This window comes from Lissotriton helveticus, chromosome 4_1 (assembly GCF_964261635.1).
Source record: "Lissotriton helveticus chromosome 4_1, aLisHel1.1, whole genome shotgun sequence".
NCBI lineage: Eukaryota > Metazoa > Chordata > Amphibia > Caudata > Salamandridae > Lissotriton > Lissotriton helveticus.
The window spans coordinates 402,591,214-402,614,906 of NC_136063.1; the positions used below are offsets into that span (position 1 = coordinate 402,591,214).

At 48.7% G+C, this 23,693-nt stretch overlaps 1 protein-coding gene across 19 annotated transcripts in view; it reads left to right on the top strand.

Moving 5' to 3' along the window:
- The window catches only part of UBR5 (ubiquitin protein ligase E3 component n-recognin 5), a 2,132,574-nt gene that overhangs the window by 1,014,069 nt on the left and 1,094,812 nt on the right, over window positions 1-23,693 (top strand). For all 19 annotated transcript variants that reach the window (XM_078686916.1, XM_078686920.1, XM_078686919.1 and 16 more), the window contains one exon: window positions 3,737-3,883. In XM_078686916.1, coding sequence (XP_078543042.1) covers window positions 3,737-3,883 — 147 coding nt within the window. The remainder of the gene's footprint in view (window positions 1-3,736; window positions 3,884-23,693) is intronic.

Sequence of the window (23,693 nt, forward strand, 5' to 3'; positions counted from 1 at the left end):
CGTAAAATAGAGGGCGGATATGGGAGGAGAGGACAGGAGAGACGAAAGGAAGTCGAACAATGTGGTTCAACAATATAACAGAAATAGATGAACAATTACATCAAATAATCAGCAATACATTAGAGGAGAGAAAGGAGAGAGAAAAGTAGTGGGGGTTAGGGGAAGTGGGAAAGTGAGGATAAGGGAAGAGCCAATAAGGAGAGACGATAAGAAGTCTGTCTAAAGACCGACTGGGTAGGTGACGACCAAGGAGGGAGTCACGGCCCATCTCCCCTATAGCTATATATCTGTAAGAGACATTAGTTAGTGATAGATTCCTTACCACCCCATCCATCCTCCCCGTTCTGCGAACTGATTACTAGCGTTAAGAACATCCCTTTCAGGGCCCTAGTTTTCAATGCACCAGTGGTCAGTATCTTGCATTGCTCTGCATTCCTGGCACGGAAAGTTGTGTACAGAGCTGACGCCAGTGCGCATTGTTGGCACCTAAGTAGTCTCTGTGACGTCATCTTGGCGCATATGACGCCTGCGACGGACGCGGAGCCGCAGGACGCCACCCACTGACGCGCAGGGGTACTGCTAAGCAAAACTTTCCGGATCCAGTCTGACGCCTGGGAATATTCTAAGGTAAGGAATCTATCACTAACTAATGTCTCTTACAGATATATTGTTACACAAATAGTAACTTGTGCATTGTTCTTTACACCATGTGGGGCCTGTCATCGCACCATCTATGTCTGTGGTGTCTCAAGCGACAATGACTCCAAGTCGTGCTCGGATTGCTGGGCCATGGCCCCGAAGGCTTTAAGGGAGTGGTCCACGAAGCAGCTGGCAGACCTGCAGGTGATGCCGCATTGCTAAACTCCTCAGAGGTCTGGGTCCCGATTAAGAGGGAGGTCGCGTGACCGCTCCAGGAGCCCCAAGTTGTCGTCTTCCCATTCCAGGTCTTCGGGATATTTGGGGAATAAGCATAAAAGGTGGAAGCGTGCTTTGACTTCCCCTTGTTCGTCAGCTTATGCTACAAAGGAGCACCGTCGTTTGAAGCATGGTTCTAAGGAATTGTTGCCAGGACTAACTCTGAGCCTCCCAGCTTTTCCAGGAGTCTGAATGAATCCACTCAGGTAAAAGAATTTTACCAGGCTTTGCACTGTGTATGTGAATGGCCTAACCCCTCTGGACCAGTCAGGGTCGGAGGTGGGGTCCCCATCGTGTTCCGTGTCGATGTCTCTGACCTCACCTCCGATGGGTCCCAACGGATCAGATCATGGATCCGGACTGACCCCAGTCACTGCGTCCTATCCCAACGATGATTCTCCTGCCGCTGCTGGCACCATCCCCATTCTGATTAATGACAACACTGAGACGTGTCGACTGATGCCGCGCCTACAGGTCCCCTGCGTCCTAGGTAAACGCCTGAGCCCTATTCTGAAGAACTAGGTGTAGGGGCAGAATGGGAGGGGTCACTGGACCCTTTAGAATACCAGTTAGGTCAAGATATGGACTTGGTTAGATCTATTCGCCACCGAAGAGAACGCACAATGTCATCCGTTCTGAGCTTTGGAATTTCCAAGGCGGCACTCGCTCAGCGACGCTTTTCGCCGCGAGTGGAGCTGCGGTCTGTTGTACGCTTTTCCGCCTATACCTCTTCTTCCCATAGTGCTGCAGAAGATCAGGCAAGACCGGGCCCAAGTCATCCTTGTGGCTCCGGATTGGGCACGAAGATACTGGTATCCCAAGCTACTCAGCATGTCAGTTGACCCCCCCGATTCGTCTGTCTCTTCAGGAGGACCTTCTGTTGCAGCAACAGGGGACGGTCCTCCACCTGAACCTGTCCAGTCTTGATCTACATGCGTGGAGATTGAGCAGCGGCAGTTGAGGCCATTTGTCTTGCCTCCTGAAGTTTGTGATGTGATACTGGCAGCCAGGCGTCCCTCCACAAAAACGGTATACACCTGCAGGTGGAACAAATTTCTGGCATGGTGCACAGCAAAGGCTGTGGATCCACTCTCTGCCCCCCTTTCTGAGGTTCTCCTCTTACTGCTTTCTCTTGCCCAGCAGGGCTCTGCTCTGGGCACTATCGAGGGCTACCTCTTGGCCATTTCAGTCTTCTTAAGGCTCCCTGATCAGCCTTCTCTTTTCAAGTCCCCTGTTGTAAATGGATTCTTCAAAGGCATCGCACACATGTTTCCTCCTCTTCCCTTCGTGATGCCTCAGTGGGACTTGAATCTTGTTCTAACGTATCTAATGTGCTCTCCCTTTGAGCCACTTCATAACAGTCCTCTTCGTCTTCTGGCTCTTAAGACTGCATTCCTGGTTGCCATCACCTCTGCCAGGAGAGTGAGTGAGCTCCAGGCTCTTTCTTCTAAACCTCCTTTCCTCTCTGTCCATCCGGACAAGGTTGTTCTGAGGATTCGTCCTGCTTTCCTGCCCAAGGTGGTCACAGCCTTTCATATCCTGCAGTCCATCACCTTGCTCACCTTCTTTCCGCATCCGCATCCCTCGAAGGAGGAAGAGAGGCTCCACTGTCTGCACCCAAAAAGTGCGCTCTCCTTCTATCTAGATCAAACACGTCAGTTCCGGGTGGAGTACCAGCTCTTTGTTGGTTACATGGGCGCTAAGAAGGGACGGGCGGTGCACAACGGACCATCTCTCAGTGGGTCGTCTTGTGCATCAAGGTTTGCTACTCTTAGGCGAAAAAGGAGCCTCCTGTTGGGCTGCGCGCCCATTCCACTCGGGCCACGGCACCTACTACTGCCCTGGGTCGGGGAGTCCCCTTGCAGGACATCTGTCAGGAAGCTACGTGGGCCTCGCTGCACACGTTTGCTAAACACTACTGCCTGGACAGCCAAGTCCAAAGAGATGGCTTCTTTGGCTGTTCCGTTCTCCGGGACTTTCTGGAGTGATCTTGGTTCTCAGACCCAGCACCAGACTTGGTATTCCTGGGGTATCTATTCTAAGGTAAGGAATCTAACTAACGTGTTTCTTTCAGATGAAGAAGTTACTTACCTTCGGTAACGATATATCTGTAAGAAACATTAGTTGGTTAGATTCCTTACCGCCCCACCCATCCTCCCCGTTCTGCGAACCGATATCTAGGGTTAAGGTCATCCTTTTCAGGGCCCTTGTTTCATGGCACCAGTGTCTGTTTTTATCATGGCTCTGCGTTTCTGGCGCGGTAAAGCTGTGTATAAGAACTGACTTCAGCGCGCGAGGGCGGTGTCTAAGTACTCCGACGTCATGCCGACGACGGACGCTGAGCCGCAGACGACGCCTACCGACACGCAAGGGTACTGTTATGCAAAATTTTCCGGATCTAGTCTGACGCCTGGGGGTTATTCTAAGGTAAGGATTCTAACTAATGTTTCTTACAGGTATATCGTTACCGAAGGTAAGTAACTTGTTCTACAGGTAAGTAACTAATCCTTCTCTGATACTGCCTTACTGCTCGACCAAGCTACCACAAATAGCGAGTAAGGTTCTATCTAACTTTAACCTCTGCCTACCTTTGGAGTGACCTGGACCCGATACAAAGTATACCTCATTTTGGTGTAGTATATATAGAGCCAGTTTCTTACAGTAGTGATTGATGAATCTCTTTTGCAATGATAAGCACTATTTAGTTGCTGCCAAATATTTTAATTCCAATTCTCCCTCCTTATGTTAATAATTTTTTTTTGTTGTTAACCTGAGAATCTTTTACACCATGCTTCCCACTAAATATGTTTTGTGTTTTTAGACTCAAAAGGACATCTCCAACAGCCTATTGTGACTGCTGGGAAAAATGTAAATGCAAAACATTAATTGCTGGCCAGAAGTCTGCTCGCCTGGATCTGCTTTACAGACTGCTTACTACCACCAATCTAGTAACCATGCCAAACAGCAGGTACATTTATATTGTGACAGAGTATGCATGTGTATCAGCATGTTATTAGTATAGTGGAAACTGTGCTGGTTTTCTATCAATCACTTAATTCGTCACAGTTCACAGATACATCTATTTTACAATAGTTAAATGAAATTTAGTTTCTACTGATATTCATATTTTCATCTACTTAATAAACTGTTACGCACTGCGAGTTACTTGTAGTGAGCCAGTTCCAACAGGGTCAAAGTAGCAATATGCGAAAGGCACCATTAATATTTTAGCTTCATTTCCCCTCGTCCATGCTAATTGAAAAGTTATTCAAAGGAATTGTGTATTTATTCCTCATCTAACTTTTTCCGAATTCATAAAAGGTAGAATATCTTATCAGGTGTGTGAAATACACATTTCTGGTTGATACTTCTAACTGCTGATTCCTTACCCCAGACATTGGACAGGATCCAGAAATGTTTAGAGCAGTACACCTGCATGCCTGTAGGTGTCGTTGTGCAGTTCTGCACTGATGTCCTCTCTCTTCAGAAGCTCAAATAAGTGCCCCCAAAGTGTGCTGACTTAACCCCTTCGATGCTTATGACGGAACTGTTCCGTCATCCGCGTCGGTTGAGCTGTGCTGATGACGGAACCGTTCCGTCATGACCACACCCGTTTTTAAGAACCTTCAGCACAGCGCGAAAATTCATGCCGCGCTGAAGGTGTTAAGTTCCTTTCTTTCCTCTCCTTCCAACGTGAATTTCGACCTTCTCCTTGTTCTTCAAGACCACAGACTTCATCAAGACTTACCAGTGCACAAGGGAAAATGTCATACCCCTAAGGCGACAGTATATAAATATGTTGGGATTGTCGGAAACCGATGTTTGTGACAGACCTTCAAGATGTCTGCTTATGGTGGCACGACTCCAGGGCCTGCAACAACTGCACCCAGATAAGTCTGAAGGCTATATGGGACTGTGAGGCCAAAGTTTATGTTGCTAAACTCAGGAAGGCTCCGCGGCACGGCCATTTAAAAGGAAGGGCCCAGTCCCCCACCCCACCAAAGTAGTTTCCGCTGCAGGTGTAGGAAAGTTCCCCTTTTTGCATGGTTACCCCCCACTTTTTGCCTGACATCTGATGTAACTTGACTTGATGTGCCTTAGGTCCTTGCCAATTAGTTTCCCTGGGCCGGTGTTCTTATCCACATTTGGCACATCTCTGGCCAAGGGTAAGCCCCTTGTAACAGGAACCATGGGTACCAAGGGCACTGGGACCGGGTAAGGCCTCGTAGGGCTGCAGCACCTGTTGTGCCACCCTTAGAGGCATCTGTGTGCCATGTATGCAACCCACTGCCTGAGGCCTATGTAATCCACCCCATAGCAGTGTGCATTAGCCCTAAGGTGAGGGTACAGAGGCATGACCCCTGTACCCATACAGTGTCTGTCTATTCTTAGACATTGTAAGTGTAGTAAAGCCATAAAGAGTATATTGTCTGGGATTTGGTCATTCCCAACTCCACAGCCACATAATGGCTTTACTATAAACTGCGAAGCTGGGTAGCAAACATCTCAGCACATTAAACCCACACTGATGCCAGTGTGGGATTTAATGTTAAATGCACTCAGATTAAATCTTAGAGATGCCCCCTGAAATTAGGTCATCCCGGGTATGGTCCCCCCATTTGCCACCACCAGACGGGTATGTTGACCCTTCGGTAGAGAGCTTCTGCCCTCTGGGTCCAGAAACAAAGCCCATCCTGGGCAGGATTGTCATGCCTCCTCCCCCAGGATGGACCGGTTCCGCGAAAGGGCAAGCTTCAAAAGCCTACTGCCTTTGAAAGCTGCCCCAGCCTTTTGCTGCCCCTGCCAATTGGCTCCCATCGGTTCTGACCCCCACTTTGGGTGGGAGAGTCATCGGGAAAACCAAACTAGGGAGAGAGGTGTTCCCACCTTGCCAACAGGCGTGGTTGAAGCACGCATCTCAGTCCCCTCTATCTTGAAGATGAGGAGACTCAGCAAATTAGCAAGAGTATCATGCCCCACCCCCCACAGGAGGGTGGCACAATAGGGGGTGTACCCATCCTGCACACCCATTTAACGCCCATAAATGTGGTATTTAGGGGCAACCCTGAACCTTGCCAACTGTCTTGTCCCCAGCCCTACTGGCCTGTCCTGTCTACTACCTGCTTACAGCAAGAACCCGGGTGAGTCCAGCAGCCCCCAGACCCCGGGGGAGCTGCCGTGTGACCTTCCCTCAGACTATCTCCCTTGAGCACTGGAGTTGCTCAAAGACTCACCTCCAGAATCTGTATTCCATCGACTACGCGATCCTGCACCACTCTGCACCCGACACCCACTGTCCAAGTTTGAGTGGCCCAACACCCCAAGAAGGTCTCCCCAAAGATCCTGACCTGGGATCATGTGATCCCGAACTCCCTCAAGATTCCCGACGACGTATGGAGCCTCAACATGAAGGGTCCCCCGGCTGCTACCAGAGCTTATAAGAAAACCTGACGCCCTACGGACTTAGGTGTCCCAACTAACTGTATCCAGGCATCCCCCAGATACCAACGTACCTATCCAGCCGGTGGTTGCCTTCAGAAAGTCTCCCAGCCCGAGCCTGCAGCATCTTTGTGAAACCGAAGGTCTCCATTGGAAAGCACTGGGTCCCCGATGTCCGCTTTGCACCCTTCCACCCCAGTACCGCTGGTGGTGCAGCTCCTGTGCTGGTTGTTGGCCTCTACAGTACTGACCTTAACCCTAGGAGCTTTGCTCCCACACCCGAGTGGCCTGCTCTCAAGCTGTCCCTGACCGAAGGCCTCCTTAGCCTTATTGATTAACATTGGGCCCTTGCACTCTGCACCCCGCCACCCCAGTACCGCTGGTGGTGTAACTAGAATTCCAATCTAGACCTTTGGAAACTTGGTCCTAACCCCCAAAACGTATCCTCGTAAGTTGTGTACTTATCTTCAAAACCGCTAACACTTTTTCCCCATAGGAACCCATGTAAAGAGATTTTGGGCCAAAAAATGTTTGTGTTGAACTGTGTTCTATGACGAAAAGAGAATTCTATTGCAAAGTACAAAATGTCGTACTTACCTTGTTTTTAGAGATCCTTAGGTGCGGTATTTAGGCATACCACCTCCAGTACTCAGAGTAATCCAAGAGTGATACAAAGTAATTACTGTGTGATTTAAACTATTTCCAAACCATCTACAGTCCTGTAACAATTGCAATTTCAAGTACAACAGCATTTCCTTGAACAGTCTTGCATTTGAAAGTATATTTTACTCACCTGTGCCAAGTGCTGCTTGGTTATAAAAATAAAACCCAAGTATATATTTTTTATGCTTGCTTCATTGGGACTTGAACCTTGTTCTCAGTTATTTGATGTGCGCTCCCTTTGAGCCACTTCACAATTGTCCTCTCCGTCTTCTTACTCTTAAGACTGCATTCCTGGTTGCCATCACCTCTGCCAGGAGGGTGAGCGAGCTCCAGGCTCTTTCTTCTAAGCTTCCTTTCCTTTCTGTCCATCCGGACAAAGTTGTCTTAAAAACACGTCACTCTTTCCTGCCCAAGGTTGTTACAGCCTTCCACATCAGGCAGTCCATCACCTTGCCCACCTTCTTTCCACCTCCGCATCCCTCGAAAGAAAGAGAGGCTCCACCGTCGGGACCCAAAACGTGCGCTCTCATAATATCTGGATCGCACACGCCAGTTCCGGGTGGATGACCAACTCTTTGTTGGTTACGTGGGCGCTAAGAAGGGATGGGCGGTGCACGAACGGACCAGCTCTCGGTGGGTCGTCTTGTGCATCAAGATTTGCTACTCTTTGGCGAGGAAGGAGCCTCTTGTTGGGCTGAGGGCCCATTCCACTCGGGCCACGGCGGCTAATACTGCCCTGGGTCGGGGAGTCCCCTTGCAGGACATCTGTCAGGAAGCTACGTGGGCCTTGCTGCACACGTTCGCAAGACCCTACTGCCTGGACTGCCAAGTCTGGAGAGATGGCTTCTTTGGCCGTTCTGTTCCCCGGGACTTTCTGGTGTGATCTTGGTTCCCAGACCTACCACCGGGGTTGGTATTGCTTGGGTATCTATTCTAAGGTAAGGAATCTAACTAACGATGTTTGTTTCAGATGAACAAGTTACTTACCTTCGGTAACGATATATCTGTAAAAAACAGTAATTAGTGTTAGATTCCTTACCGCCCCACCCATCCTCCCCGTTCTGCGAACCGATATCTAGGGTTAAGGTCATCCCTTTCAGGGCCCTAGTTTCATGGCACCAGTGTCGGTTTTTATCATGGCTCTGTATTTCTGGCGATGAAAAGCTGTGTATAAGAACTGACGTCAGCGCGCGAGGGCGGCGTCTAAGTACTCCGACGTCATCCCGGCGCCAACGGCGATGGACGCGGAGCCGCAGACGACGCCTACCGACGGGCAAGGGTACTGCTACGCAAAATTTTCCGGATCCAGTCTGACGCCTGGGGGTTATTCTAAGGTAAGGAATCTAACTAACTAATGTTTCTTACAGCTATATCGTTACCGAAGGTAAGTAACTTGTTCTTCAAGGGAGGTCAACTGCTTGGCGTGGCGAGGGTAGTTGGCCAGGGACCTGAAAGACTGGATCCAGAACATTTTCAGCAGTACATCTGCATGCTGGTAGGTGGCAGCACTTAAGCCTTTCCGTTCTGGAAATTACAGGGGGAGCCTATATAGGCACCACTCCCTCTAACTGACGTCAGTTCCTTCCTTTTCATGCCACCAGATGCAAATCTGGAGCTAACTTTCAAAAACTACACTGCCCCACTTACCTCTCTCTCCTCGTGATCCCTCGCTTCAACCTGCTTCCTCTACTCCGGTTTCATGCGTCATCAGAGCTGCAATTCGTTGTTTGGAAATGGAAGCGCCTCCTTTTCCAAACAACGATGTGAATAGTCAGCAAAGTAATTGACTTTGCAAAGTAACGGTATATGCGAAGTAGAAGCATTCGAACTTAAAAAATGCGAAGTAAAAGATCCTGCTAAGTAAAAAATGCTTTGTAATGGTAAGTCGTAGTAGTGGCCTTGAAGTAATGGTAGATTACCCCTTGGCGCTGGTTCCACCTCTGAGACCAATACAGGGCCACTTCCAGCTCCAGTTCTGACGCTGCCTCTGCCGCCATGGTCCATGCCGGTTTCTGTAACTTAGCAGCAGATGCAGACTCCCTTGATGCTTGAGGACAAGGTACCTATTGTACTCTGACTCTGAGTCGGCGCCTGTTAGATCTCATACGAGGCCAAGCTTTGCCGCTCTCAAGGCACAACTTTATCTATTTGACCTGCCGCCTCGACAAGGGAGAACATATCCCCTGCAATCCCTCTTTGGTATGTATTGAAGCAGTGATTACAAGGTGGGTGAGGTGATTGGTCAGCTGTGCCACAAAAAAAGTGGTATGATGACCTACATAAAGCTAGTGGCCTCAGCACCTCCCCGGAGCCAGGGCTCTTCTCGCCCCTTGGTCCTGCCACTGATGAGAGCACCTCTAATTTCATGGTGATGTGTAGGGGGGGGGCCTAAGTTCTCGACCTCCAGCTCCCCACTGTGGATGGTCAAGACCAATGTCCTGACAGAAATCCTCCTCGAGGCAAACATCCTCTGAGCCCCTCTTGCCTTTGAGTGAGGTACTTACGAATGCCTTGTTGGGCATTGAACAGATCTTGTTCTGGGCCATCAGTCAACCGTCCGATCGCAAGATGCCACAGCCCCGCCCCAGGCGACCAAGCCTTTTGTTATCGCCGCACCCTTGCCTAAGAGCAGGGTCGTGCAGGAATATACAAGCATGACAACTTAAACCCATTTCCAACAAATCCCCCCTGATAGGGAGTCAAAACGAGTGTAGACTTTGGAAAAAGTGTCTTCTCATCCACCAGCTTAGCTTTTAGATCAGTGAATGCCAGCTGCCTTTTGGTACACTATTCCTATGGCCTTTAGGGATTTGGGGGCTTAAGTCCTCTGAGGTGTTCCTGATGATCTTCGATCTGTCTTTTCCCAGGCTAAACTAAACGGTTTTGATATAGCCAAGTTCATAGTAATTTGTGGCTCAGACACAAGCAATTCCATTGGGCGAGCCATTGACACTAATGTAGCCATTCTCCGCCACGCTTGGCAGCGTTCAACAGCTATTTTCAGGCGATGTCCAGGTTATTCTTCATGGACATTCCATTTGATGGGGGCTTGCCTGTTTGGAGACCAGGCAGTTTCTGCTTTGAAGTGATTCAAGGAGAATAGGGATACTGTACGCTCTCCGAGCTTCTCTGCTCCACCCCGCCAACCGTATCATCCCTGTTGTGGCTTTTGGTAGAGACACCTATACCATGAGCCAGTCCAACCTCACTAAGGTGCACAGCAGTTTTGTGGTTGAGGCTGTGATGCCCACCCCACTGCAGTCAAGATGTCGACCAATCCATTTCAGTGAGATCAACTAGCCCACTTTATGCTTCTGGGTAAATATGCTAGCTGGCATATGCAGGCTCTGAAGTGGGATCTTAAGTCTCAGTGGACCCAACATCAAGGGGGCCTCTCCGACCAGATGTCTGACTCGTCTTCAAAAGATCTGCAGTGGTGATTACTAGACCACCATTGGGTCTGCGAAATGCTCATCTCCCCAGGATTGACAGTGGTGACAGATCTAGCCTTTCTGGGTTCAGGAGACCATCTGGGAGAGGTGGAGATTAGAGGCTCCTGTTCCCTGGCAGGGGTCCAACTCCATATCAACCCCCTCGAGCTGAATAGCATCGACTTGGTGTTGAAGGCCTACCTTCTATCCATCAAAGAGACTGGTGCAGGTGTTAGTGGAGAACACCACTGCCAGGTGGTATTGCAAGCAGGAAGGAGTGGGGTGATGAATCCTGTGTTAGGAGGCACTACTCCTCTGGAAATGGATGAACCATCAATGGATTTTCCTGGTGCTCTGCTGTCAGTGCCTAGTGGACCATGAGTGGTAGTTGCACCCTAAGGTCTTGCAAGGTCTCTTCAGCGAATGCGAGAACCTTTGCTCCATCTGTTCGCCTATGCTGAGAACACACAATGTAAGAAAGTGCCCCTTTTTGACATGGTCACCCCGACCTTTTGCCTGGTATTCGATTTTGACTGGATGTGCTAACCAGGTCCCCAGTGCCTAAGCTCTTTCCCAAAACTGTGTAATTGTTCCCCAATTGCCAATACATTTAGCCCTCTCTGTAAATCCCTAGTAAATTGTACCCCTGGTACCTAGGACAAGGAGGCTAAAGAAGGTCCCTAAGGGCTGTAGCGCTTATTGTTCCACAAGACCCCTCACCAAGCACAAGCTGACTGCCATTGCATGCTCAATGTCGTGGTGCAGACAAAAACGAAATCACGACATGACACACATCCCTGTGTCATGTCCCCTAACTGCATGTAATAAAGTCAACACTGCAGCAGGCCTTACAGCCCTAAGGCAGGGTGCATTATATTACATGTGAGGACATATCTGTTTGAGCAGAGATGCCCCAGTGCTTGTCAGTTCCATTACTGCCAGTGCAAGTGACCATAGAGGCTATTTTAAGAACATGTGTGGTACAATGGTGAAAGCGAGTACCTCATTTACATTATGGCTTCATTTAAAGTAGAGATGTTTGATATCAAACACATTGTATTGATAAGCCCTTACTGATTCCAATAATGGATTTATTAATTTATGCACCCAGAGGGCACCTTAGAGGTGCCCCCTTAAAACCTATCAACCACTGATGTGCTTGCTGACTGGTCATAGCCAGCCTGCCACCAGCGTTGCGTTTCTGACCCCCAAAGGCAAGGGCCTCTGCTCTCAGGAGGCCCTCAACAAAGCCTGCTCAGGCAGAGGTTCTTTACAGTCCTTCCCACAGGATGGCCTGCAAATTAACATTTCTAGGCAGGGACCTTCAAATAGCCCATCATCTTCGGTATGCAACTCCCTGACTGTCAGCCTTTGGAATGCGACTCCCAGCCTCTCCTCCCAGCAGAAGCAGGCCCCCTTCCTGTCTCCCTCCTTTTCGGCGGGAAGACAGGTGGGAAAACTAGGCAGCCCAGAAGGTGTGCCCACCTCTGCCAACTCCACCCCTCAGGTGGGGGAGGTGAGGTGAAGCCCCCTCTTCAGTACTCTCCATCTTACAGATGGCAGACACTCCCCAAGCAGGATTAGGGATTGTGCTCACTCCCCCACGTAGGTTGAGCACACCAAGGGTGTAGTCACTCTAAGGTCAGTAGCCCATTGGCTACTGATTTCAAGACCCCTAAAACGCCCCCTAAATACAGTATTTAGGGGGCAGCCCTACATCAAGAAATCAGGTTCCCACAACCTAAAAAAAAAAGGAATAAAGAAGACGCCCACCAGAGGAGACTGCAGAGAAGAACTGACTGGCCCCAGCCTTACCGGCCCGTCTATAGATCCTGCGCCAAAAATCTGCTTGTCCTGCAGCCAGCAACCTCCAGAACCCCGGGGAGGACTAACTGCCTTAAACAAAGACCATCATTTGCTAATTGAGTGGGCACAACAGATGCTTAACACTGTCCTCTGATACTGCCTTACTGCTCGACCACACTACCTCAAATAGAGAGTAAGGTTCTATCTCACTTTGCCTCTGGCTACCTTTGGAGTTCCACTGGACTCTGTGCACACTATACCTCACTTTGGTATAGTATATACAGAGCCAGCTTCCTACACCTACGAACTCTGGGACAGGGTCATGCCCACTTCCCACAGGAAGTGGTCATATAGGGGCGTAGTGACACCAGGGTTAAGTAGCCCATTGGCTACTACCCTACACTCCTCGAAGACTCCTAAATCTAGCATTTAGGGGAGCTTCTTCTACTAGGAAATCTGATCCTGCTGACCTGAAAGAAGACTGACGTGAAGAGTCGCAGAAACAGAAGAACTAGCCACTGACTTGACCCCAAACCCGCCGGCCTGTCTGCTGACTTTGACGGTTGTGCCAAAAGACCACTTGTCCTGTGTGGGAAGTTGGCCTGGTATACGATGTTCACTATTCTAGTGAACACCTTGCACCAGTCCAAACAACCCTTATGGTGATGGTTGTAAGTCAACCTTATAGACCAGCTATCATAGTGGTAGCGTGGACAGAACAGTCTTAGACTAAAAGACTCTTGAGGGCGTGTAAAGCCAGCTGTTTTACCATATGTAACCCCTTGAATATCAAATGAAAGGACACCACACAGGATATATATAAAATATATATGTATTTATTTACTAACACACTCCTCTGAACTCATTATGAGATCAGAGGCAAAAGCACATAAGTTATACTCAGAAATACTTTAAATAGCACAATTTATAGTTAGGCCCTAGGGGCGCGTAAAAAGGTAAGTAATGAAGTTTTAGGACACTTCCGGTCTAACTAGGATTACACAACTAGCAAAACTGGACACTAGGATAGTCAATCCCTACAGGAGCACCGAAGCACTCGTGTTACCTCACCCACGGGCTGCGGGTGCATAGGTGTCAAAGTGTGTTGGATTTTCTCGTCGTTTCCTATGGAGCTGCGGAAGAAGATGCTGCAGGCGACCAGGAGGAAGATGTCCGGGTGGATCCAAGGGTGGATCGGAGTTGACGAAGACCTGAAAGCAGAGGGGACAGAGTCTAGGTCACTAGCCAGTGACAGGGTGGAACCAGGAAGGAACCAGATGTTGTCGAGGAGCAATTAGGTGCTGTCGTGAAGCTTGTCGTTGCAGCCACGCAGACCAGGAGGCGTAGAGGACGACCAGGTGCTGGAGAGGAGCTGTCCCACGAAGGTTCTCGCAGATGGAGGGGTCGACTTCAGGATTGGAGCCAACAAGCCTAAGCGAAGGCAACCCACGCAGGATACACAAAAGGCTTCTGGTGCAGACCAGGAGGGTCTGAGGTACTTCACCTCTTCAGGGAAGCGAGGGCCAGTCTGGAGCAACCAGACCAGCGATGGATTTTCACAAGGATCTTCGTCAGAGGGCTACTAGCCAACGGCCAGTAAGCCGGACAACGCGTCGAGCAGAACACCAGCAGAAGGGCCCCACGCAGATCTCGTGGAATGTGGAGGGCTGGTCTTCGGTGCAGGTGGAGCTCGGTGTCTGGGTGTCTCAGTCCCCAGTGCACAGCTTCGAGGATGCCTCAGGAGCTGCGCTGTTAGCAAGTTGAAGACTTTACAAGTTGCCTGCTTCCACGAATTCCGACGCCTTCCACGGAGCTCAGCTGTGCTGGAGTCGTGCAGTGGGGTCAGAGGAGTCCGGGAGTCGAGGTCTTGTCAGGCTCTGTGCTCGGGTTCCGGCGGGAACGGGGACAAAGCAAGCCGTCGAGTTGCTGGATGGTGCCTGGTTGCCCAGGGTGGTCACTCCTTGGCCACAAGGGAGATTCTTCAGTCTTCAGCTTCAGTTGAATGTCGAAGGGTCCAGAGTTTCGTCTTCAATTCAATTCCAGGATTAATCTAAAGTCTCCTGGGTCAGCTCCTACTTTTATACAACTAAAGGGGGCTTGTTTACTCACTAGGTCCCTCCTATGGGTGGGACCAGGAAGGGGGTGGTTACACCCCCTTTCCTTTGTCCAGTTTCGCGCCAGAGCTGGGGCTGGAGTGCCCCAGCAACCGGTTTGAACTGGGGTATGCATGAAGCACCTAGTGCGCCTCAGGCAGTGTCTCAATCTATTCAGCCCACCCTGTCCCAATACACAAAGTCCTGTCTGGGGTGGTGCTCGCACCTCTCCAGGCAGGAAACCTATTGTCCAAGCCTCCCTGACTGGAAGGACTCCCAGCAGCAGGAGGTCAGACTAGTGTCTGTGGCAGCAGCATCCATTTCATTTCATAAAGCTTTATTCGGAGCATTTAAAAAAACATGTCCATAAAAGCACATATAGTTACAGATACAAACAGTTCATACATATTTCATTAAAGAAAACACTTAATATACAATTCATTATACAAAACATAACACCTTAAAAAGAAACACATAATTCAATATATCCGGAGGGGGAAAGAATAAATATGTAAAATGTACGAATGTACAAATATTTAAAAACACATGCTTTTCCTGGCGCTAATGGCTTTAAGCACGAAAGAAGCGGTAAAAAAGCAAATATCCGGGTGATTCAAGTTAAAAAGCAAACTCATAGCATCCGCAATATTTCTCACTCCAAATCTATTTAACAAAGGCTTCAAGTAGAATTTCCGTAACTCCCTATACAATTCGCATGTCAATAAAAAATGCTTGGTACTTTGTTCTGTTTTGTTATCACATGCACATGGGCCGATAGGGCGCTTTTTAATGTTAGGGCACGCAACCAGATAATGCACAACACCCATCCTCATTCTAGTTAGTACAAACTGGTGCGAGCCTCTGGTTACATGTGACAAATATGGGCTAAAACCAATAAATTCATTCATGCTATTGTACAGTACACATGTGGTTAGCTTAGAATCCTCGAGTGTGCCTTTCATTGCAGTGATTTAAAAAGATTGTTTTCACATTTGATTTGGGAATGTCCGAGAGACTATGAGGGTCCATCAGCACATTAATCCCAAATAATATTTGTGAACAATTAATAACATATTTGAGCCAGGGAATCTTCAGGTGCTGGTCCAATAAAAGACAATCCGTGATAATAGCTCTATTCAGGGAGGTACCATCACTGAGCCAAATAGAGCGCCAGAGTAATAGGGGCCTTAACATAATCAAATCACTTAGGGCTTGGATCCCTGTTTCCTTATGAACCAAGGAGTTGGAGGTAGACTTAGGTAAACACAAGAGCTTTTTCAGGAAGAGATTCTCCTCTACCTGAAGGCTCTTAGCAGATGAAACACCCCAGACGCCTGCCCCATATAGGGCCGCAGAAAGACATTTCGCTTGGTAAATTTGTAACATGTCTTTAATACGTCTATTCCCCAGCTTCTTGGCAAACAAAAAGACCCCGTTAGAGCTCCTAATCATCTTAGTTCTGACTACTTTATGTTCAGTGGCCCAGTTTCCATTATTGGAGAAGGTAATTCCCAAATAGCAGAAATGATCGACTTTTTTAACCGGTTCCCCATCAATTAAATAATGGGTATTACCTTTAATTTTTGCTTTTCCCGATCTGCACTCCATTACATATGTCTTAGACTTGTTGATCACCAGTTTCCTACTCTTAATAAAAGATGAAAAACAGTCCATCAAACGTTGGAGACCCAAGGGTGTCCTGGACAGTAACACCGCATCGTCCGCATAGAGTAATACAGGTATATTAAGATTATTAACTCTAGGAACATCCGCGGCGACTGCCTGCAGGACGGATTCGACCTCATTAATAAAGAGAGTAAAGAGTAGGGGTGCTAGAACGCACCCCTGTCTGATACCTCTTCCAATCCCGAACTTAGTCGTACATTCCCCATTGGGTCCATAACGGACACTCGTACGGAGCTTTTCGTACAGGCGGGCTAAAAAATATATAATACCCTCAGGTGCTCCCATTTCCAATAATTTAGCCCATAATATTGTATGATCTACCAAATCAAAAGCGCTGCTAAGGTCAGCGAAACATAAATAAAGAGACCCTTTCTTTGCCTTGGTATATTTCCCTACCAGTAGCTCTAAGTTCAGGCACTGTTCAATGGTACCACGGCCTTTCCTAAAGCCAAACTGACAGTTACTTAAAATATCATTGGTTTCTGCCCCCTCCTCTAGTCTTACAAGAAGGACCCTACTCATGATTTTTACCGATGAGTCCAGTAAGGATATAGGTCGATAATTTTTAGCGTCCCCTCGGTCACCTTTTTTGTAAATGGGGACGATTATTGACTCTTCCCATGTAGACGGTATTATACAACAAATAGCTGTATTAAAGATTTTGGTAAGCAATGGACCCCAAATCTCTGGTGCAGTTTTATACACGTCTATGGGGACGCCATCCGGCCCCTGGGCCTTGCCTCCTTTACTAGTTCTAATGCTAGCCATGGTTTCTGCAATAGTAATATCTAAGGCTAAGATGGGCCAGCCTTTTCCATGGGGGACTATTTGGTTATATGAGTCGAAGATGTTAGAAAAATGCTGGATCCACTGTTCCATACTCACATTAGATGTGAGTTCAGGAACCTTGTCGTCTTTTAAGAATGGGCTATTCACCGTGGACCAGAACAAAGTACAATTATTCGTGTCCGCAGCTTGTGTAAGGTTATCCCAGGCTTCCTGCTGTAATTCAGCTTTTCTATTTTTCAGGGTCGTATTATATCCCTGTCTAAGTTGGCCCACCAAACTCTTATCTCTTGGTTTCGCTGCAAGAGCCTCTTTAAGATCATTCCGGGCAGTAGAGCAAGCATGGTCGAACCAGCCACTTTTACACCTGGCCCTAGTCCCTGCCGCTTTGTAAAATTTCTTATTAATCCTTAAATTGATCCTATTAAAGTGGTCGATACTGACGGGCGTGATATCATCCTGTTCTAAAATTGCCACAATCTCTGTCTGACAACTAGAAATAATGAAATCTGATGTTATGTCCGCTTTTTCCCCCTTCCACCTCAATCTATATCCGTTCTGTCTATGAGGTTCGATATTGACAATGATACCCTGTTCACAGACATAATCATATTTCCAGAAGGTTAATTCAGTGGACAAACAATTATGATCACTCAACATAATATCGATCACTTTAGGCATTGGACATAGCGGAGCAATGCTTGAAGACATACAAATAAAATCAATACTAGTATTAGCGCTCCTTCCTTTAAAAGTAGGTATATTTTCGCCCATGTCGTTTTTAGCATTGTCCATAATTTCCATGTCGTATTGAATCAGAAAATTATTCAAGCATCCATTTTGTGATGCTGGGGCTCTGGTTAACTTTAACCGGGTTAGTCAGCAACAACATGACTTCTCCCTCTAGAAGGGTGGAATGCTACCCCCCCGTCGCCAGAATTGGCGAAGGGGTAGTATTCCAAAGCGTATGACACCTTACACGACATGTTTAGATAAAGCCAAACCAAAGTTAGCATTCAACCGCGAGGATTATAATGCACTTAGGAGTATATGGTATGGCAATATCATAGAACAGCTATAAGGACATGGTTCCGAAAGCTGCAGACAGGCTCAGCTCATGCTAGAGCACCTTCTGATAGATACATCTGCCGTGTGGATTCCTCACCTTGTGAATATCCCCTTGCGTCAGCAACATTCGGAAATTCTTTTTGTAGCTTCGCGCCGACGTTGATCCGGACGTCACAGAGGCACGGCACCGCACGCGACTCCGCTGATGTCACCGACGCCTATAATAGGCCCACGCCGGCGTGATGACATCAGTTCCCTTTTTTCCGCGTCGTCGACGCTAACGGTTTTCTGGGATCGTTCTGTAGCTTCATAGTAACTTTGTTACTATCATTCTTTTATTACTGTATCTATCTCTGTTTTCGAGATGTCGTCGAAGAAGACTGGTTTTAAGGCTTGTGGTGAATGTGGCAAAACAATGTCTATTACCGACCCACATGAATGCTGCGTCTGGTGCCTGAGTTCCGACCATGATGTCGAGGATTGCCCTTGCTGTAAGAAAATGATCCCAAAGGCCCTACGAGAGAGGGAGACGAAGCTCCTCGTGGCAAAACTAAAGAATAAAAAGGATAAAAAGACTTCGAAGTCTCGATCTCGACGTTCGAGGTCGAGGTCTCCGTCTCGATCGAAGTCGCGATCGGAGTCGTCCTCAGCTCATGTATCAAGGTCTTCGAGGAAAAAACACAAGAAGAGGAGTCATGAGTCACGTCATCACTCAGAAAAGGACTCTGGTTCGAGGCCGAAGTCGCAGGTCAAGCTTCTTAGTAGAGAAGTGGAGATTTCGGCGTTGGAGGATCATGACTCTGTTGGTGAGGCTTCACATCCGAATTCGCCCGAGTCACTGAAGCAGGTCCATTCTCTGGATCCGTCCAATCCTTCTGGTCAGGAGGGTGAAGGTGAGGAGCAGGGGGCTGGTGAAGTCGAAGTTCCGGTGCCTGCGGGTTGGTCGACCCCGGTTCCCGGACTCGATGAAGAGATCGACGTTGTATCGACTCCACCTCCTCGGGAGCAGCCCGGAGGACCGTATCCAGAATTTCCGGCTCCAGGTCAGGACCCTTCACAATTCCTGAACGACATGTTTGGTGTTTATTCCAGGGCGATGTACCCGTCTGGTGCACCTGTTGGTCCCACGGGTCCTATGGCTTTCAACTTGGGTGTTCCCCAGGCTTATGCTCCTGCGCCCTTCATGCCTTTTATGCCGGCTCTACCACCGCATTGGCATTTTCCGACACCTCCGGTGTCGTCGACGCCGAAGCGTACGACGCCGACTCCGTCGACGCCGGTTCCATCGACGCCGATACCTACGACTCCGAAGCAGGATTCTGCTCGACCTCGTATAAAACGACCTCATCCGACTTCGGGTTCGACGCCGGCCCCGACCCCGTCGGAGTCGATTCCGAATCCATCGACTTCTATTGTGAAGGAAAGATCTCGGAGAGAAGCCCAGAGACTTCTGGAGGAAGATCAATATCGTTATACAGAAATGGAGGAAGGGGAGTTAGAAGAATCTGAAGATCCTTTTGAGGATCTAGGTGAAGCCAGTGGACTTGAACTGTCTCCTGAATGGGATTTAACCTCAGTATCAAGTGTACCTTCAAAGGATGTGATACCTTATCACACTGTCATCAGAAAGGCGGCACGTTTGTTGAACATTACTCTGCCAACTGCTGATTATAAGCCAAATCTTTTGACTGAGGTTCTTCATTCACCCTCCTCTATTATTGAACCGATGTTGCCCTTTAATGATGCGTTGTCTGAACCCATCTATGAGGTTTGGAAGAAGCCTTTGTCTGCTCCTGCAGTTTCTAGAACAGTGGCGAGGAGATACAGAGTTGCACCTGGTGACCCTGAATTTTTATCAACACATCCCCTGCCTGAGAGTTTGGTTGTGCAGGCTGCCTGCTCGAAGAGGTCTGCTGGTGCTTTTCCACAGGTTCCTGGGGATAAAGAATCCAGAAAGCAGGATCAAACTGCCAAAAAGGTTTTCTCCTCAGCCAGTATGGAGTTAAAGTCGACCAATGCAACGTGTCTGATGGGAAGGTATATCCATGCCTTGATGGATTCTGTCAAGCAATTGATTCCGAAAATCCCTGAGGATGACAGAAAGGATTTTCAGGAGGTGATATCGGACACTCAGGCAGCTGCGAGACAGGTGATTCAGAGTGGACTGGACACTGCTGATTCGGTGGCAAGAGTCATGGGATCTTCAGTAGCCACTAGGAGGGCCGCATGGCTTAAAACATCGGAGTTCTCTACAGATGTTCAGTCTGTTTTGATGGATTTACCTTTTGATGGTTCAGGATTGTTTGGAAAGAAAGCTGATGCTGCTTTGGAGCATTTTAAGGATAGTAGGGCCACTGCGAAATCTTTAGGCCTTTGGGTTCTCAATCTTGTAGAGAATGGGTATGCTCTTCCCTTTCGGGAATTTCCCCCAAATTACCCTCCTTGCCAGGGTTATTGTTCGGAGGACCATCTGCTTCTCTTGCAGGAAGAAGTCCTGGCACTGTTTCGAAAAGGTGCGATAGAGGTGGTTCCGGAGCAGGAAAGGGGTCAGGGGTGCTACTCCCGGTATTTCCTGATCCCCAAAAAGGATGGCAGGCTTCGGCCAATTCTGGATCTCAGGATATTGAACCTTTACCTGAAACAGGAAAAGTTCAAGATGCTCACTCTTGCACAGGTTCTTCAAGCACTGCTGGAAGAAGACTGGATGGTGTCAATCGACTTGCAAGATGCATATTTTCATATTCCCATCTTGAAGTCGCACAGAAAGTATCTCCGTTTTACGGTTGGGTCGCAACACTACCAGTTTGCGGTCCTTCCGTTTGGCCTTACTACTGCACCTCGAGTCTTCACCAAGGTGATGGCAGTGGTGGCAGCTCATCTCAGGAGGTCGGGGATACCTGTATTCCCGTATCTGGACAACTGGCTGATCAAAGCTGTGTCGCCGGAGAAGGTGCTCCATCATCTGCAGGAGACAACTCAGTTGTTGCACAGGTTGGGTTTTTCGATAAATGTACCCAAGTCTCACCTGGTGCCCTCCCAGCGAAACCTGTTCATAGGTGCGGTACTGGACACTACTGTTTGTCGTGCATTCCCTCCACCTCAAAGGATTCGCGACATTCAGGAAATGATTCCTTTGTTCTGCAATGGAGCGGTCGTTCCAGTCCTGAAGGTTCTTCGCCTGCTCGGTCTGATGGCTTCTTGCATTATATTGGTCAACCATGCACGCTGGCGTATGAGGGCACTCCAGTGGTGCCTCCGCAGGCAGTGGTATCAGCACAACGGAGATCTCAGGGAGTCTGTGAGGATCTCCAGAGAAACTGCAGCGGATCTGACTTGGTGGAGCGTGGAAGGCAATCTGTCGCAGGGAAAGCCTTTTCAACTTCCTCCATCGGTGGCCACAGTAATTACGGATGTATCCACTCTCGGGTGGGGTGCTCATCTGGGGGACCTGGAGGTCAAGGGTCTTTGGTCTCCAGAGGAAAGGTTGCTTCACATCAACCCTCTGGAATTACGGGCAATACGTCTGGCGCTCAAGGCCTTCCTCCCTTCCCTTCACGGTCGGTCGGTTCAGGTCCTGACGGACAACACGACCGCGATGTGGTATATCAACAAGCAGGGAGGAGTGGGATCGCAATGTCTCTGCAGAGAGGCTCTGCGTCTCTGGTCCTGGGTTCAGGACCACCAGATTTGTCTGATGGCAAATCATCTGGCCGGAGTTCAGAACGTGCGAGCGGACAGTCTCAGTCGGCAGTTCTCGGCCGACCACGAGTGGAGGCTTCACCCAGAGGTGGTTCGTCATGTCTTTCGGACGTGGGGGACTCCTCGGGTGGACCTGTTCGCCACTCACGAGAACGCTCACTGCCTGTCATTCTGCAGTCTCCAGTATCCGATGCAAGGAGCCTTGGGGGACGCGTTTCAGTTGAGTTGGAGCTCGCAACTCCTTTACGCGTTTCCTCCCATACCTTTGATTCCTTGGGTTCTGAGGAAAACTCGCCAAGACCGGGCCCAAGTTATATTGATAGCCCCGGATTGGCCAAGAAGGGTGTGGTACTGAGACCTTCTCTACCTCTCCTCTCACCCGCCGCTCCGTCTCCCTCACAGGGCAGATCTCCTCTCCCAGATGGAGGGGCAGGTTCTACACCCCCACCTCCAGACCTTACACCTTCATGCCTGGAGATTGAACGGGGCAACCTGATCTCTTTTTCTCTCCCGCCTGATGTAGTGGATGTCATTTTGTCAGCCAGGCGTGACTCCACTAAATCCATCTATTCTTATAGGTGGTCAAAATTTGTTACTTGGTGCAGGGAGACAGCTATTGACCCTTTGAGAGCCCATTTATCTGATGTTCTCCAGTTTGCCCTTTCTCTGGCGCAACAGGGGCTTGCTGTTGCCACAGTGAAGGGTTATCTTTCAGCGCTGTCGGCCTTTATCTGTTTGCCTGACCAGCCTTCATTTTTTAAATCTCCTGTGGTGTTAAGGTTTTTGAAGGGCCTTACAAATAAGTTCCCTCCTACCCCTTTTATTGTGCCTCAGTGGGACTTAAATCTTGTATTGACTTTTTTGATGGGTGCTCCTCTTGAGCCTCTTCACAAATGTCCTATGAGGCTTCTTACTCTCAAAACGGTATTCCTCGTTGCTATAACCTCGGCAAGGAGGGTAAGTGAGCTTCAAGCTCTTAGTCACAAGCCCCCTTTCTTGTCCATTCATGCTGATCGATTGGTTCTTAGGACCAGGGCTGCTTTTCTGCCAAAGGTGGTGACTCCTTTTCACCTTGGTCAATCCATTACCCTTCCTACCTATTATCCTCCCCCACACCCTTCCAAGGAGGAGGAGAGATTGCACCGTCTGGACCCCAAGAGGGCGGTGTCTTTTTACCTGGACAGAACTAAAGACTGTCGAGTGGATTACCAGCTTTTCATTGGCTTTGCTGGCTTCAAGAAAGGAAGAGCGGTTCATAAGAGGACTTTGTCAAGATGGATCGTCCTTTGTATGAAGATCTGCTACTCTTTGGCGGGTAAGGAACCTCCATAGGGTATAAGGGCTCATTCTACTAGAGCTAAGTCTTCTACCTCTGCATTGGCTAGAGGTGTGCCTGTAGAGGATATATGTAGAGCGGCAACTTGGTCTTCCCTCCTCACTTTCGCGAAGCATTACTGCTTGGATTCCGAAGTGAGGAGGGACGGTCACTTTGCGCGCTCTGTCCTTCAGGATTTTCTGGTTTAGAAGAGTGGACACCCTCCTCCGGGAGTGGGGACTGCTGTGGGACTCTATTCACAAGGTGAGGAATCCACACGGCAGATGTATCTATCAGAAGAACAAGTTACTTACCTTCGGTAACGCTTTTTCTGGTAGATACAATATCTGCCTGTGGATTCCTCACTGACCCTCCCGCCTCCCCGTTGTCCACTCTTCTATACCAGAGTTTCTATTATTTATTTGTTTATTTCAAATGTTTTGTTGCATTTGCTTCACACTGTGTGTGTGCTTCTTTGATATTTGTACTGCGTATACTGTGTATATATCTACTGTCATTGGTCCGTCCGTGTGCCTCGAAGGCACGGAAAAAAGGGCGGAACTGATGTCATCACGCCGGCGTGGGCCTATTATAGGCGTCGGTGACGTCAGCGGAGTCGCGTGCGGTGCCGTGCCTTTGTGACGTCCGGATCCACGTCGGCGCGAAGCTACAAAAAGAATTTCCGAATGTTGCTGACGCAAGGGGATATTCACAAGGTGAGGAATCCACAGGCAGATATTGTATCTACCAGAAAAAGCGTTACCATAGGTAAGTAACTTGTTCATCTCACAC